The 15,476-nt window shown below is 42.1% G+C and overlaps 1 protein-coding gene across 3 annotated transcripts in view; it reads left to right on the top strand.

The window, feature by feature from the left end:
* Positions 1-15,476, top strand: part of LOC140202111 (protein EFR3 homolog B-like) — a 280,457-nt gene that overhangs the window by 103,959 nt on the left and 161,022 nt on the right. For all 3 annotated transcript variants that reach the window (XM_072266969.1, XM_072266968.1, XM_072266970.1), the window contains exons 5-6: positions 8,197-8,318; positions 14,621-14,770. In XM_072266969.1, coding sequence (XP_072123070.1) covers positions 8,197-8,318; positions 14,621-14,770 — 272 coding nt within the window. The remainder of the gene's footprint in view (positions 1-8,196; positions 8,319-14,620; positions 14,771-15,476) is intronic.

Genomic DNA, 15,476 nt, shown 5'->3' with positions numbered 1-15,476 from the left:
GAATGTACAAGCTCCTTACAGGCAGCAGTTGGAATTGAATCCAGGTGGCTGAGACTGGAAAAACGTTACACTAACTGCCGTGTAACCAAAGCCACCAGGACATTGTGGCAGACGAGAAGAAATTTCTGCGGTCCTGTTTGGTATCTTTGTATTTTTCTCATCCCTGGTTACGAACTGGAAGTAGGGTGGCTAAGTACCTTTATTTAAGGAGGGCTGCAAGGAGAAGCCAAAGAATTTTAGCCTGGTGAGCCTTATGCTATTGTGGGAAAGTTATTGGAAAGTGATTCTGTATAATTAGGATTCATTTACAAAGACCAGTAAAGATAGTCAGCATGGCTTTCTGCATTGGAAATCAGGCCTCACAAATTTGATTGAGAGGTTTGATGAGGACAGAGAGGTGGACATTGTCTAATCAGTGTTTCCCAACCTTTTTTAGCCCAATGCCCCCCCCAAAACATTTTCATGCTCGCCAATGCCCCACGAAAGCACCTTCATACTTACCAACATTCCTCTTAGGCACAATGTACTTTCCGGTGCCCCTATAATGTAAAAACATGTCTAACATACACAAAAATGATTCTGCTTTAATTTTTTATTTGTCTTTAAACCTAGCTTACATGGTACCTGTATGCTGTACAGCAGCTTTGCCATCAGTGTGATTCCTTGAGCTTGATGGTTTTTAGCAAGAGTTGAAATATCTGGTTCAATTTGTGACAGTAAAAGCCTTAAGTCCCCCTTCGTAACAATGTCCAAGTGATTTCTGCTCACTGCACTGGAGCCTCTTTCAACAAGGTAGGAAGTTGGAAACGTAATGAAGAGCAGTTTGCCTCTTCTCCAAAGACCAGGAAATTTCATATGACAGTGTAGCCACAAAAGCCAACATTTTTGAAAAACATTTTTGCTTCTTCATCATTCTGAATTTCGATAATTTCTTCTTGCAAGCTCCCTTTCTGTTCTTCCACCTTGCAAAGAAATGGGTTAATTACCCAGTCCATAATTTCCAGATCATTCAAATCCTTGAATTGATTCTGAAATCCTTCTTCAGTGGCTGCAGGTGTAAGCAGTACTCTTGTAAATCACCATCTGTGAAACAGAGTGCCATACTTTCCATGCAGGGAAACAGTGAGAACATTTCTTCTCCCAGTGTTTTGCTTATATATTTCCAATTTTCTGCTAAAAGTGGACACTGAACTTTTTGCATGGATTAAATTGACGTTCTCACCCTGCAGTTTCATATTTAGAATGTTCATTTTGTTGTACAGATTGGCTGCATATGCCACGTCTCCACATAGAAATTCAACCTTGTTTCCAAAGCTTTTGTTGACTTTGATTTGAGCAAAAATTCAAACACAGTGTCAAAAAGATCAAAGAAACGTTTTAAGAAACAGCCTTTTGACAGCTAATGCGCTTAAGTGTGAAGAAGCAAGTGTCCAAACTCCTCACCGTTATCTTGGCATAACTGGTGAATTATTCTGCTATTTAATGGAAGAGCTTTAATTTTGTTGATAGCATATATTACAAGAGTCATGCTTCAAAGAAGTCACTGAGTGAGATTTTTGGCTGTGATATGTTAACAAAGAATTACACAATGGATTGGAAATAGGCTTGGAATTTCTTTTTTCATAAATGCTACTGAAGCAGCATGCAACCTGTTATATATGGTGCTCTATCTGTTGCACAGGAAATCATGTTCCTAATCAGAATACTTTTATCCTCAATATATATTATGAGCTTGTCGTAGATTGATTCTCCATTAATATTTGTTTCTAACCTTTTATAAAAGAGAAAATCTTCATAAACATTTCCATTTTTGATAAACCGTACATATGCCATTAGCAATACCTCGTTGTCTTGCACAGTTGATTCATCCAGTTGTATCCCAAATTCTATTTTTCGTAGCTCTGTGCATAGATGATACTGAATGTCTTCACTCGTTTCATCAATATGACAAACTATAGAGTTATTAATCATACGAATTGATTTTAAAATACTGGTATCAATTTTGAGAACAGTGGTGAGCACTCCTCTCTGTGATGAGTAGACATTATTAATCTTTCACCAATTTTATGAGATTTTACACACTTTCAATCATTTTGGAAATGTTATAAGAAGCAATGAGACCACAATCAAGGTAAATTTAACTTTCTTGGCAAATGACCATAACAGCATAAGATATTGGAGCAGAATTAGGCCATTTCACCTATCGAATCTGCTCCGCCACTTCATCATGGCTGATCCAATTTTCCTCTCAGCCCCAATCTCCTACCTTCTCCCCGCATCTTTTCAGTCCCTGACCAATCAAGAATCCATCACTCTCTGCCTTAAATATACATACAGACTTGGCTTTCACAGCTGCCTGTGGTAAAAAATTCCACAGATTCACCACTCTCTGGGTAAACAAATTCCTCCTCATCTCCATTCTAAAAGGACACTCCTGTATTCTGAGGCTATGACCTCTGTCTTAGACTCTCCCTCCATCGGAAGCATCCTCTCCACATCCACTCTATCGAGGCCTTTCATTGTTCGATTGGTTTCAATGAGAACACCCCTCATCCTTCTGAATTCCAGCAAATACAGGCCCAGAGCCATCAAACACTCTTCATATGACAAGCCTTTCAATCCTGGTATCATTTTTGTGAAGCTCCTTTCAACCCTCTCCAATTTTAGCACATCCTTTCTAAGGTAAGGGGCCCAAACCTGTTCACAATACTCCAAGTGAGGCCTCACCAGTGCTTTATAAAGTCTCGACATTACATTCTTTCTTTTATTTTCCAATCCTCTTTATATGAATGCTAACGTTGCATTTGCCTCCCTCACCACCAACTCAGCCTACAAATTAACCTTTAAGGAATCCTGCACAAGGACTCCCAAGTCCCTATGCATCTCAGATTTTTGTACTTTCATAGTCAACCTAGTCAACCTTTTCCTTTCTTCTACCAAAGTGCATGACCATACATTCTCCGACACTGTATTCCAACTGACATTTCTTTGTCCATTCTCCTAATCTAAATCCTTCTGTAGCCTCTCTACTTCCTAAAAACTACCTGCCCTCCACCTATCCTCATATCATCTGCAGAATTAGCAACAAAGTCATCAATTCCATCATCCAAATCATTGACATAAAATGGAAAAAGAATTGGCCCCAACACAGTTCCTTATGGAACACCACAAGTCACCGACAGCAGCCAGAAAAGGCTCTCTTTATTACCACTGTTTGCCTCCTGCCAATCAGCCACTGCTTTCTCCATGCTGGAATATTTCCTGTAATGGGCTCATAGCTTATTAAACAGCCTCATGTGTGGCAACTTATGAAAGGCCTTCTGAAAATCCAAGTACACAACACCAGCCGATTCTCCTTTGTCTAACCTGCTTGTTATTTCTTCAAAAAATTCCAATAGATTTGCCAGGCAAGATTTTCCCTTGATGAAACCATGCTGACCACAGCCTATTTCATGGTGTGCCTCCAAGTACCCTGCGATTTCATTCTTGATAACCAACTCCAACATCTTCCCAGCCACAGAGGTCAGACTAACTGGCCTATAATTTCTTTTGCCTCTCTCCCTTCTTGAAGAGTGTAGAGACATTTGCAATTTTCCATTCTTCTGCAACTATTCCAGAATTTAGTGATTCTTGAAAAATCATTACTAATGCCTCCACTATCTCTTCAGGCACTTCATTTAGAACTTTGAGATGTACACCATCTGGTCCAGGTGACTTGTCTTCTTTGAAACTTTCAGTTTCTCAAGAACCTTATGTCTAGTTATGTTAACTTCACACACTTCATGATTCCTGAACCTGGAGTTTTCACCATACTTCGTAATTCCCGAACCTGGAGTTTTCACCACACTTCATGATTCCTGAACCTGGAGTTTTCACTATATTGCTAGTGCCTTCCACCGTGAAGACTGTTGCAAAATACTGTGTCTACACCTTCACCCTCACAACCATTCAGGGACCTAAACAGTCCTTCCAGGTAAAGCGGTGAGACCTGACGTAGATTGGGAGACCATTTCGCCGAGCACCTATGCTTTGTCTGCCAGGAGAACGGGATCTCCCAGTGGCCACCCAGCGTTTGTGTGTGTGTTGGTTGATGCAAAATACTTATTCAGGTTGTCTTTCATTAACCTTGTCCCTCATTACTACCTCTCCGGCATCGTTTTCCAGCAGTCTGTTATCCACTCTCACCTCTCTTTTACACTTTATGTATCTGAAGAAACTCTTGGTATCCTTTTAAAATTATTGGCTAGCTTACTTTCATATTCCATCTTTATCTTCTTAATCACAAAAAAGAGAAAATATGCTTAATATCCAAGTAGCACACACAAAATGCTGGAGGTACTCAGCAGGCCAAGCAGCATCTATAGAAAAGAGTACAGTCGATGTTTCAGGCCGAGACCCTTCAGCAGGATTCTTAATTACTTTCTTAATGACTTTTTTAATTGTCTTCTGTTGGTTTTTAAAAGCTTCCCAATCCTCTAACTTCCCACTAATTTTCTTTTCCAATCAATTCTGACCAACTCCTCTCTCATGCCTCTGTAATTCCTCTTTAAGAAACATAGAAAACCAGGACTCTAGTCGCACCATGCTCAACCTTTTAATTCCTAACTTTGTCTGAGGTCTTACCAACATCTGCCTTCACAAATGACTTGAATGTGCGAAGCTTTTCATCTTCTGGAACTGAGTAATACCAAAAGTAGCCTTTTTAGGGTGTCTGTTGTGGAAGTGTTCCGGCAATCTTGATGGTTTCAAAGCTTCATTAGATAGTACAATATTACAAACAAGACATATGGAGCATCGCTGATCTGACAGGAATGGAATAAAACCATACTCTTGGTATGTTACATTGTATTGACGCACTTCCTGTAGTTTGTTTTTCTCAGCAGGATTAGGATTCAAGGCTCCACCACCTTCAGACTCACAGAGATCACACTGTATGTATTTATCCAACATTAACGGGGCTAAATTAAAATAAAAAATGTACACAAACTGGGAATGCATATGAGATGTTGACATGGTTGGTCAGATCTCGTGTCTCAAGTTAGGTTGTCGCTTTCAGTCCCCCCCCTGCCCCCACCCCAGGATCCTGAACACCACCCCCAGCACTTCTATTTCCCATAACGTCTCCTTAGGACATGTCACCACCCCGTTGGGGGAGTGGTATGGCCCCCGTTGAGAATCACTGGTCTGCATGGTCTTTTGCAAGGCCTTTGACAAAGTCCTCACTGGCAGGCTGCTCCAGAAAGCTAGAACACATGGTATTCAGGGTGAGCTGACCAATTAGGTTTGGTCACCCCATAATAGGAAAGATGTCAAGGCTTTGGAGAGAGTGCAGAAGAGGTTTGCAAAGATGCTGTCTGGATCTGTGGGCCGAAGGGCCTGTACTGTGCCGTACTATTCTATTACAAAAAGGGACTGGACAAACTCAGGTTATTTTCTCTGGAATGGCGAAGATGACGGGAGATCTGATGGAGGTTTGTAAGATTATGGGAGGCATAGATAGAGTAGACCAGACAGTATCTTTTTCCCAGTGTTGAAATGTCCAGTTCTTGAGGGCATGTATTTAAAGTGAGAGGGGATCATTTCAAAGGAGATGTGAGAGGTAGGTTTTTAACACAGAGAGAGTGGATGCCTAGGGTGAAAGTAGAGGCAGAAATATTAGAAACTTTTAAGAGATGTTTAGACAGGCCCATGAATGGGAGGGAAATTGAAGGATATGGACATTGTGTAAGCAGAAGAAATTAATTTAGTTGGCCATTTGGTTACTTATTTTTATTTTTTCAGCACAACTCTGTGGGCCGAAGGGTACTGTACTATGGGGTACTGTTCTGCGTTCGATGTTCCAGACACAAAGCTGGTTGATGGTAGGAGGCAAAGGGCAGAAGTTTGGAGGCTTGCAACCTGTGGTGTTCCACGGGGAGAGGTGCTGGGTCCACTGCTGATTGTCATATTACGATATTGGATGAGAATGCAGAATGACACAATTAGTACGTGTGCAGATAACACCAAGATGGGTACTATAGAATCATAGAAATCTACAGCACATTACAGGCACTTCAGCCCACACTGTTGTGCTGATCATGTAACTTATTCTAGAATCAGCCTAGAATTTCCCTACCGCATAGCCCTCTATTTTTCTAAGCTCCGTGTACCTATCTGAGAGTCTCTTAAAAGACCCTATCGTATCTGTCTCTACCACCTGCGCTGGCAGTGCACTCCACACACCCACCACTCTCTGTGTGAAAAACTTACCCCTCACATCCCCTCGGTGCCTATTTCTAAGCATCTTAAAACAGTGCCCCCTTGTGTCAGCCATTTCAGCCCTGGAAAAAAGCCTCTGGCTATCCACACAATCAATGCCTCTCATCATCTTATATACCTCTATCAGGTCACCTCTCATCCTCCATCACTCCAAAGGAAAAAAGGCCAAGTTCACTGAACCTATTCTCATAAGACACACTCTCCAATCCAGGCAACATCCTTGTAAATCTCCTTTGCACCCTTTCTATAGTTTCCACATCCTTCCTGGAGTGAGGTGACCAGAACTGAATACAGTACTCCAAGTAGGGTCTGACTACGGTCTTATATAGCTGAAGAGAGCTAAGGTACCGGTGACCCCTGTTTCCATCCAGGGGGTCAGTGTGGACATGGTGGAGGATTACAAATACCTGGGGATACGAATTGACAATAAACTGGACTGGTCAAAGAACTCTGAGGCTGTCTACAAGAAGGGTCAGAGCCACCTCTATTTCCTGAGGAGACTGAGGTCCTTTAACATCTGCCGGACGATGCTGAGGATGTTCTACAAGTCTGTGGTGGCCAGTGCTATCATGTTTGCTGTTGTGTGCCGGGGCAGCAAGCTGAGGGTAGCAGACACCAACAGAATCAACAAACTCATTCGTAAGGCCAGTGATATTGTGGGGATGGAACTGGACTCTCTGACGGTGGTGTCTGAAAAGAGGATGCTGTCCAAGTTGCATGCCATCTTGGACAATGTCTCCCATCTACTACATAATGTACTGGGTGGGCACAGGAGTACATTCAGCCAGAGGCTCATTCCACCGAGATGCAACACAGAGCGTCATAGGAACTCATTCCTGCCTGTGGCCATCAAACTTTACAACTCCTCCCTTGGAGGATCAGACACCCTGAGCCAATAGGCTGGTCCTGGACTTATTTCCTGGCATAATTTACATATTACTATTTAACTATTTATGGTTTTATTACTATTTAATTATTTATGGTGCAACTGTAACGAAAACCAGTTTCCCCCAGGATCAATAAAGTATGACTATGACTATAACTAACATTACCTTACAGCTCTTGCACTCAATCCCACATTGATGAAGGTCATCACACCATATGCCTTCTTAACAACACTGTCGACAGGTTGAAATCAATTGACAAAACTGGGAAAAGGAATGACAGATGGAATTTAACTCCGATTGATTGAAAATGCTAGAGTGTCCAAAAGAGATTGACAACAATTGCCTCGAATGGGGAGCTAGATGTGTATGGAGAAATTGAATAGTCTGGGTGTGTTTGCAATGGAACCACAGAACACTGAAAAACAGAAACAGGTTCTTTGGCCCATCTTGCCCATGCCAAACCATTAATTTGCTTTGTCCCATTGACCTGCAGCTGAGTTATAGCCCTCCCATGCACGTATCTATCCAAATTTCTTTCAAATGTTGAAATCAAACCTGATGCCACTACCTGGGCAGGCTGAGGGTATATAAAATCATGAGAGGCATAGGTAGGGTAGGAGTCCAGTGTGTGTTTCCCATGGTAGGGGTATCTAAAACTAGAGGCCATGAATTTCACGTGAGGAGTGAAGTTTAAAAGGTTTGTGAGGGGTAAATTTTTCATACAGTGTCATTGTTATGAATTGCCAGAGGAGATGTTGGAAGCAGGAATAGTAACAGCATTTAACATTTGCCACTTCTCAGCTCAGCTTTGCATCTTGTCAAAGTCCCGTTGTAACTCACAACACCCATCTTCACTATCCAGAACAACACCAGCCTTTCTTTCCCATTAAAATGCTGCATCTATCTGCAAGGATAGAATTCCTTCTCCTGCACAGGTACTGGTCGGCCCACTTGTCCACTAGCAGTGTGTTTCTGGTTCAAATAACATTAATACATTTTGGTTTCTATCAACTGAATCTGTTTTATTAAACAAGAACTTTCTTTTCCACAGTTCATAAAGTTCGCAAATATTGAAGAAGACACGCCATCATATCACCGAAGTTATGACTTCTTTGTGTGTCGGTTCAGTGAAATGTGTCACTCAGGGAATGATGATGTAGCTGACAGGACCAAGTAAGTTCATGTCTGACCTCAATTCCAGACTGAGTCAGAATGGAATTGGGAACCAGGTCCTGGTCGGATGGGAGGGAGATTGAGAGCTGGGTCCTTGTGGGATGGGGATTGGGAAGGGGTTCTCGTGGGAGTGCACGGAGTAGAAGAAATAAAGTGGATGATCTTGTTACATTTTTTCAGATTGTCAGGTATGATGTTGTGGCCATCACTGAATCATGGCTGAAGGGTGGTTGTAGTTGGGAGCTGAATGTCCAGGGCTACACGTTGTATTGGAGATAGGAAGGTAGGTAGAGGGAGTGGCATGGCTCTGCTGGTAAAGAATGGCATCAAATCATTAGAAATATATGACACAGGACCGGAAGATGTTGAATCCTTGTGGGTTGAGTTAAGAAACTGCAAGGGTGAAAGGACCCTGATGGTAGTTATACAGTGGTGCTAGCAAGTTTGTAAACCCGTACTATTTTCTCTGTTTCTGCATAAATATCACCTAAAATGTAATCAGATCTTCATGTAAGTCCTGAAACTAGATAAAGAGAACCCTATTAAATAAATAACACAGAAACATTATACTTGTTCATTTATTTATTGAGAAAAATAATCTAATATTACATGTATTTGTTGGAAAAAGTATGTGAACCTCTGAGGTCATGCCTTCCACAAAATCTATTCTGAATCAGGCGTTCCAATCAATGAGATGAGATTGGAGGTGTGGGTTGTAGAGGTGCCCTGCCCTATAAAAAAGACACACCAGGTCAGGATACTGACAGAATCTGTTCTTCTCAAGAAATATACGTTTACGTGCACCATGGCTCGATCAAAACAACTTTCTGAGGTCCTTAAAAAAAGTTGTACAGGAAAAGGCTACGAAAGCATTTCTAAAGACCTGAGTGTTCATCAGTCCACAGTAAGAGTAATTGTCTACAAATGGAGGAAATTCAGTACTGTTGCTACTCTCCTTAGGAGTGGGCATTCTGCAAAGATCACACCAGGAGCACAACATACAAAGCTGAAGGATGTGAAAAAGAACCCAAGGCCAACAGCAAAAAGACCTTCAGAAATCTCTAGAACTTGCTAAAGTCTCTGTTCATGTGTCCACGATAAGAAAAACACTGAACAAGAATGGTCTTCATGGAAAGACACCACAGAGGAATTCACTGCTATCCAAAAAAACATTACTGCACATCTCAAGCGAAAGACTACCAGGATGTTCTATGACACTTCTGGGACAATGATGTATGGACAGATGAGACAAAAGTTGAACTTTTTGGCAGAAATGCACATTGCTATGTTAGGAGGGAAAAGGACACTGCACATCCACAGCAAAACCTTATCCCAACTGTAAAGCATGGTGGAAGAAGCATCATAGTTTGAGGCTGCTTAGTTGCTGCAGGGCCTGGACAGCTTGCAATCGTTGAGGGAACAATGAACTCAAAATCGTATCAAGACATTTTACAGGAGAATGTCAGGGTAGCAGTCTATCACCTGAAGCTTAATAGATGTTGAATAATGCAACAAGACAATGATCTGAAAGACAAGAGTAAATCAACAACAAAATGATTTAAAAAGAAGAAAATTTGTGGTTTAGAATGACTGAGTCAAAGCCTTGATCTTAATCCTATTGAGTTAATGTGGAAGGACCTGAAGCAAGCAGTTAATGCAAGGAGGACGACTAACATCCCAGAGTTGAAGCAGTTTTATAAAGAGGAATGATCTGAAATTTCACCAAGCCAATGCACAGGACTGATCAACAGTTACTGGAAACGTTTGGTTGAAGTTGTTGCTGTACGAGGGGGTCACACCAGTTACTGAAAACAAAGGTTCAAATACTTTTTCCAACAAATACATACAATATTGGATCATTTTTCTCAATAAATAAATGAACAACTATAATGTTTTTTGTTTTATTTAAGTATATGTTTAATTTTTTGGGGGGTTTTTATCTCGCTTTAGGACTTACATGAAGATCTGATCACTTTTTAGGTCATATTTATGCAGAAATAGAGAAAATTCTGCAGAGTTCACAAACTTTCTAGCAACACTATATACAGGCCTCCAAACAATAGCTGAGATATGGAGTACAGATTATAACAGGAAATAGAAAAGGCTTGTCAAAAGGGCAATGTTATAATAGTCATGGGAGATTTTAATATGAAGGTTGATTGGGAAAATCAGGTTGGTAATGGATCTCAAGAGAGTGAATTTGTTGAATGCCTGCAAGATGGGTTTTTAGAGCAATTTGTCATTGAGCCTGCTTGGGGCCCAGCTATACTGGATTGGATGTTATGTAATGAACTGGAGGTGGTTAGGGACCTTAAGGTAAAGGAACCCTTAGGAGCCAGTGATCACAGTATGATTGAGTTCTACTTGAAATTTGATAAGGAGGAAGTAAAGTCTGACTTAGCAGTATTTCAATGCAGTAAGGGAAATTACAGTGGTAAGAGAGAGGAGTTGGCTAAAGTAACTTGAAAGGAGATGCTGGTCAGGATGGCAGAAGAGCAGCTATGGCTTCAGTTTCTGGGAAATATGAGGGAGGTACAGGGCAGATGAGTTCCAAAAATGAAGTACTCAAATAGCAAAATAGTACAATGTGGCTGACAAGGGAAGTCAAAGCTAATGTAAAAGCAAAAGAGAGGGCATACAACAAAGCAAAGATTAGTGAAAAGATAGAAGATTGGGAAGCTTTTAAAAACCTATAGAAAGCAACTAAAAGAATCATTAGGAGGGAAGAGATGAAATTTGAAAGCAAGCTAGCAAACAAAATGAATGTGGATAGAAAATGCTTTTTCAAGTATATAAAAATAAAACAGAGATGAGAGTGACTATAGAACCACTAGAACATGAGGAAAGAGAAATAACAACGGGGGACAAGGAGATGGCAGATGAACTAAAATGAGTATTTTGCATCAGTCTTTACTGTGGAAGACACTAGCAGTGTGCCAGATGTTGAAGGGTGTGAGGGGAGAGAAGTGAGTGCAGTTACTATTACAAGGGAGAAGGTGCTCAAAAAGCTGAAAGACCTAAGGATACATAAGTCACCCAGACCAGATGAACTGCGCCCAAGGGTTCTGAAAGAGATAGTGGTAGAGAAATATACAAAATTTTGAAAGGGGTAGATAAGATAGAAGTAGGAAAATTTTTTCCATTGGTAGGTGAAACTAGAACTAGGGGACATTGCCTCAAGATTCAGGGGAGAAGATTTAGGATGGAGATGAGGAGAAACTGATTTTCCCAGAGAGTGGTGAATCTGTGGAATTCTTTTCCCAGGGAAGCAGTTGAAGCTTCCTCACTAAGTATATTTAAGATACAGTTCGATAGGTTTTTACATAGTAAGGGAATTAAGGGTTATGGGGAAAAGGCAGGTAGATGGAGCTGAGTTTACGGACAGATCAGCCATGATCTTATTGAATGGCGGGGCAGGCTCGATGGACCTACTCCTGCTCCTATTTCTTATGTTTCTTATGTCGAGATGGTGGAAGTATTAGTAATGATCTTTCAAACATCATTGGATTCTGGCATGGTTCCGGAGTACTGGAAAATTGCAAATTCACTTCTCTCCTTAAGAAAGCAGGAAGGCAGCAGAAAGGAAATTATAATTCAGTTAGCCTGACCTCAGTGGTTGGGAAAATGTTGGAGTCAGTTGTTAAGGATGAAATTATGGAGTACTTGCTGACACAGGACAAAATAGAGCAAAGTTAGCATGGTTTCCTTAAAGAAAAATCTTGCCCAGTGAACCTGTTGGAAGTCTTTGAAGAGATTACAAGTAGGATGGATAAAGGGGATGCAGTGATTATCGTCTGCTTGGATTTTCAGAAGGCCTTTGACAAGGTGCCACATGTGAGGCTGGTTACCAAGTTAATAGCCCATGGTATTACAGGAAAGTTACTAGCATGGTTAGAGTATTGGCTGATTGGTAGGAGACAGAGAGTGGGAATAAAAGGATCCTTTTCTGGTTAGCTCCCAGTAACTAGTGGTGTTCTGCAGGGGTTGGCACTAGTGAGGCCTCGTCTTGAGTATTGTGAACAGTTTTGGGCTCCTTATCAAAGAAAAAATGTACCGGCATTGGAAAGGGTTCAAAGGAGGTTCACAAGGAATGAGAGGGTTATAATATGAGGAACATGTGATGGCTCTGGGCCTGTACCCACTGGAATTTAGAAGGATGAAGGGGTATCCCATTGAAACCTTTCAAATGTTGAAAGGCCCAGACAGAGTAGACGTGGAAAGGGTGTTTCCGATGGTAGGGGAGTCTAGGACAAGAGGGCACAGCCTCAGGATAGAGGGTTGTCTACTTAAAACAGAGATATAGAGAAATTTCTTCAGCCGGAGAGTGGTGAATTTGTGGAGTTTGTTGCCACAGACAGCCATGGAGGCCAGGTGGTTGGGTGTTTTTAAGGCACAGATTGATAGGTTCATGATTGGCCATGGCATCAAAGGTTACAGGGAGTAGTCCAGGGAGAATAAAAGAATCAGCCATGTTTGAATGGTGGAGCAGACGCAATGAGCCAAATGGCCTAATTCTGCTCCTGTCTTATTGTCTTATGGGATGGGAGGGAGATTTGGAACTGGGTCCTTGGGGATGGGTGATCGGGAACAGGTTCGGGTGGGATGGGAGGGAGATTGGGAACTGAATTCTGGTGGGATAGATGGAAGGGTAGGAAATGCTCCCAAGGAACCAGAACCTTGAACCATTATGATTTCTGTGTAGTCAGCGGATTATCAGAGTTTGGCTGTCATTAGTCCAAATGCAAGAACGCTGCAGTTACTTTTGAAAAGTGAGCCAACATTTTCATCCCTATAGCAATGTCGTCTCTGACTCCTCATGGTTTAAAGATACTGAATGGCTGACTGAGGAGTTACAATCTTCTGGCTATGGACCAGGAATGGGTTAATCCCTATGATTATTCTTCAGTCAGTCTGGATGCAGCTGGTTACATGCCTGGTCTGTGTGAGACTTCCATTTGGTTGAAGGCACCTGTGCCACCCCAGAGAGGAGTGCAGCTTTGGGCTGACACAGTGTTTCTCAAAGCACCTGCAGTCCACCCTGGTAACAATAGTTGTCTCTTTGAGGACTGATTACGATTGCCCAAAGTTAAACCCTTGGATTGTCAATGTGCATGTGGAACTTCAGGATACCTTGGAGCTCCCTTACTTGGTCCAGACCAATGTAGAGATGTGAGCAGGTGGGTGGACACCAAATGCACATCCTTCAACCTAACGTCACATTGTGCGTGTCAGAATCCATATGTCGGTATAAAGTGTCCATAGGGAGAATATAGAACATAGAATAGTACAGCACAGTACAGGCCCTTTGGCCCACAATGTTGTGCCGACCCTCAAACCCTGCCTCCCATATAAGCCCCCACCTTAAATTCCTCCATATACCTGTCTAGTAGTCTCTTAAACTTCACTAGTGTATCTGCCTCCACCACTGACTCAGGCAGTGCATTCCACGCACCACCACTCTCTGAGTAAAAAACCTTCCTCTAATATCCCCCTTGAACTTCCTACCCCTTACCTTAAAGCCATGTCCTCTTGTATTGAGCAGTGGTGCCCTGGGGAAGAGGCACTGGCTATCCACTCGATCTATTCCTCTTATTATCTTGTACACCTCTATCATGTCTCCTCTCATCTTCCTTCTCTCCAAAGAGTAAAGCCCTAGCTCCCTAGAGAGAGGTGATCCTTACACTACATTCTGTCCATCAGAATCCGTGTGTCGGTATAAAGTGTCTATAGGGAGAGGTGATCTTTACCCTACATTCTGTTCCATCAGAATCCGTATGTCGGTGTAAAGTGTCTATAGGGAGAGGTGATCTTTACCCTACATTCTGTCCCATCAGAATCCGTATGTCGGGTATAAAGTGTCTATAGGGAGAGGTGATCTTTACCCTACATTCTGTCCATCAGAATCCGTATGTCGGGTATAAAGGGTTTGCAGGGAGTGGTGATCTTTACCCTACATTCTGTCCATCAGAATCTGTATATCGGTATAAAGTGTCTATAGGGAGAGGTGATCTTTACCCTACGTTCTGTCCATCAGAATCCGTATATCGGTATAAAGTGTCTATAGGGAGAGGTGATCTTTACCCTACATTCTGTCCATCAGAATCCGTATATCGGTATAAAGTGTCTATAGGGAGTGGTAATCTTTACCCTACATTCTGTCCCATCAGAATCCGTATGTCGGGTATAAAGGGTTTGCAGGGAGCGGTGATCTTTACCCTACATTCTGTCCCATCAGAATCCGTATGTCGGGTATAAAGGGTTTGCAGGGAGCGGTGATCTTTACCCTACATTCTGTCCATCAGAATCCGTATGTCGGGTATAAAGGGTTTGCAGGGAGTGGTGAGGAAGACTGTCAATGATGAACTGCAAGCCAATATCTGGGAACCACAACACATGGATAAGATCGTCCCTTCACTGCTCTTCAATCTACAACAGGTGGAGGAAGCTGACAGGTAAGCCATTCTCTTCCTCTATCTCAGCAGCACATGAGCAGGAAGCTGTAGAAGCAGAATTAAGCTCTTTGGGTCATCGAGTCTACTCCACCAGTGTGGTCACCTTACCACTCTGAACTGATCACCATTCTCTATCTCCAGATCTCTGACTTCCCTTTGTCATCTACCACCAAAAGAGGAACTCCTTGCTGATTAAATTCACTTTAACTTTACAAACCTCAAAGCCTCAGTCTAATCACTCATCCACAGTTTTCGAATCAGACTCAGTCAGAAGTCTGAGATGCAAGAGGACTCGTGCAGGATTCGCTGGAGGCTAATTTGAAGGTTGAGTTTGTGGTAGGGAAGGTAAATGCAGTGTCATGTTTATTTCGCGAGGACTAGAATATAAAAGGAAGGATGTGATAACAAGGCTTTGTAAGGCACTGATGATGCCTCGTTTGGAGTATTGTGAGCAGTTTTGGGCCCCTCATTTTAGAAAAACTATTGACGCTGGAGAGAGTGTAGAGGAGATTTATGACAATGATTCCAGGAGTGAACAGGTGAATGCCTGAGGAGCATTGGTTGATTTTGGGCCTACTCTTGCTGGAGTTTAAGAAAATGAGGGAGCATCTCATTAATGAATTTTTGAATTTTTCGGTTTTTTTCCATCGGCGTTCAGAGAGGCAGGACTGCGCAGGTGTGTGACGTCGGGCAGTGAAGCGCGGAA

Source organism: Mobula birostris, chromosome 8 (assembly GCF_030028105.1).
Source record: "Mobula birostris isolate sMobBir1 chromosome 8, sMobBir1.hap1, whole genome shotgun sequence".
Taxonomy (NCBI): domain Eukaryota; kingdom Metazoa; phylum Chordata; class Chondrichthyes; order Myliobatiformes; family Myliobatidae; genus Mobula; species Mobula birostris.
This window is presented reverse-complemented; position numbering and strand designations above follow the sequence as displayed.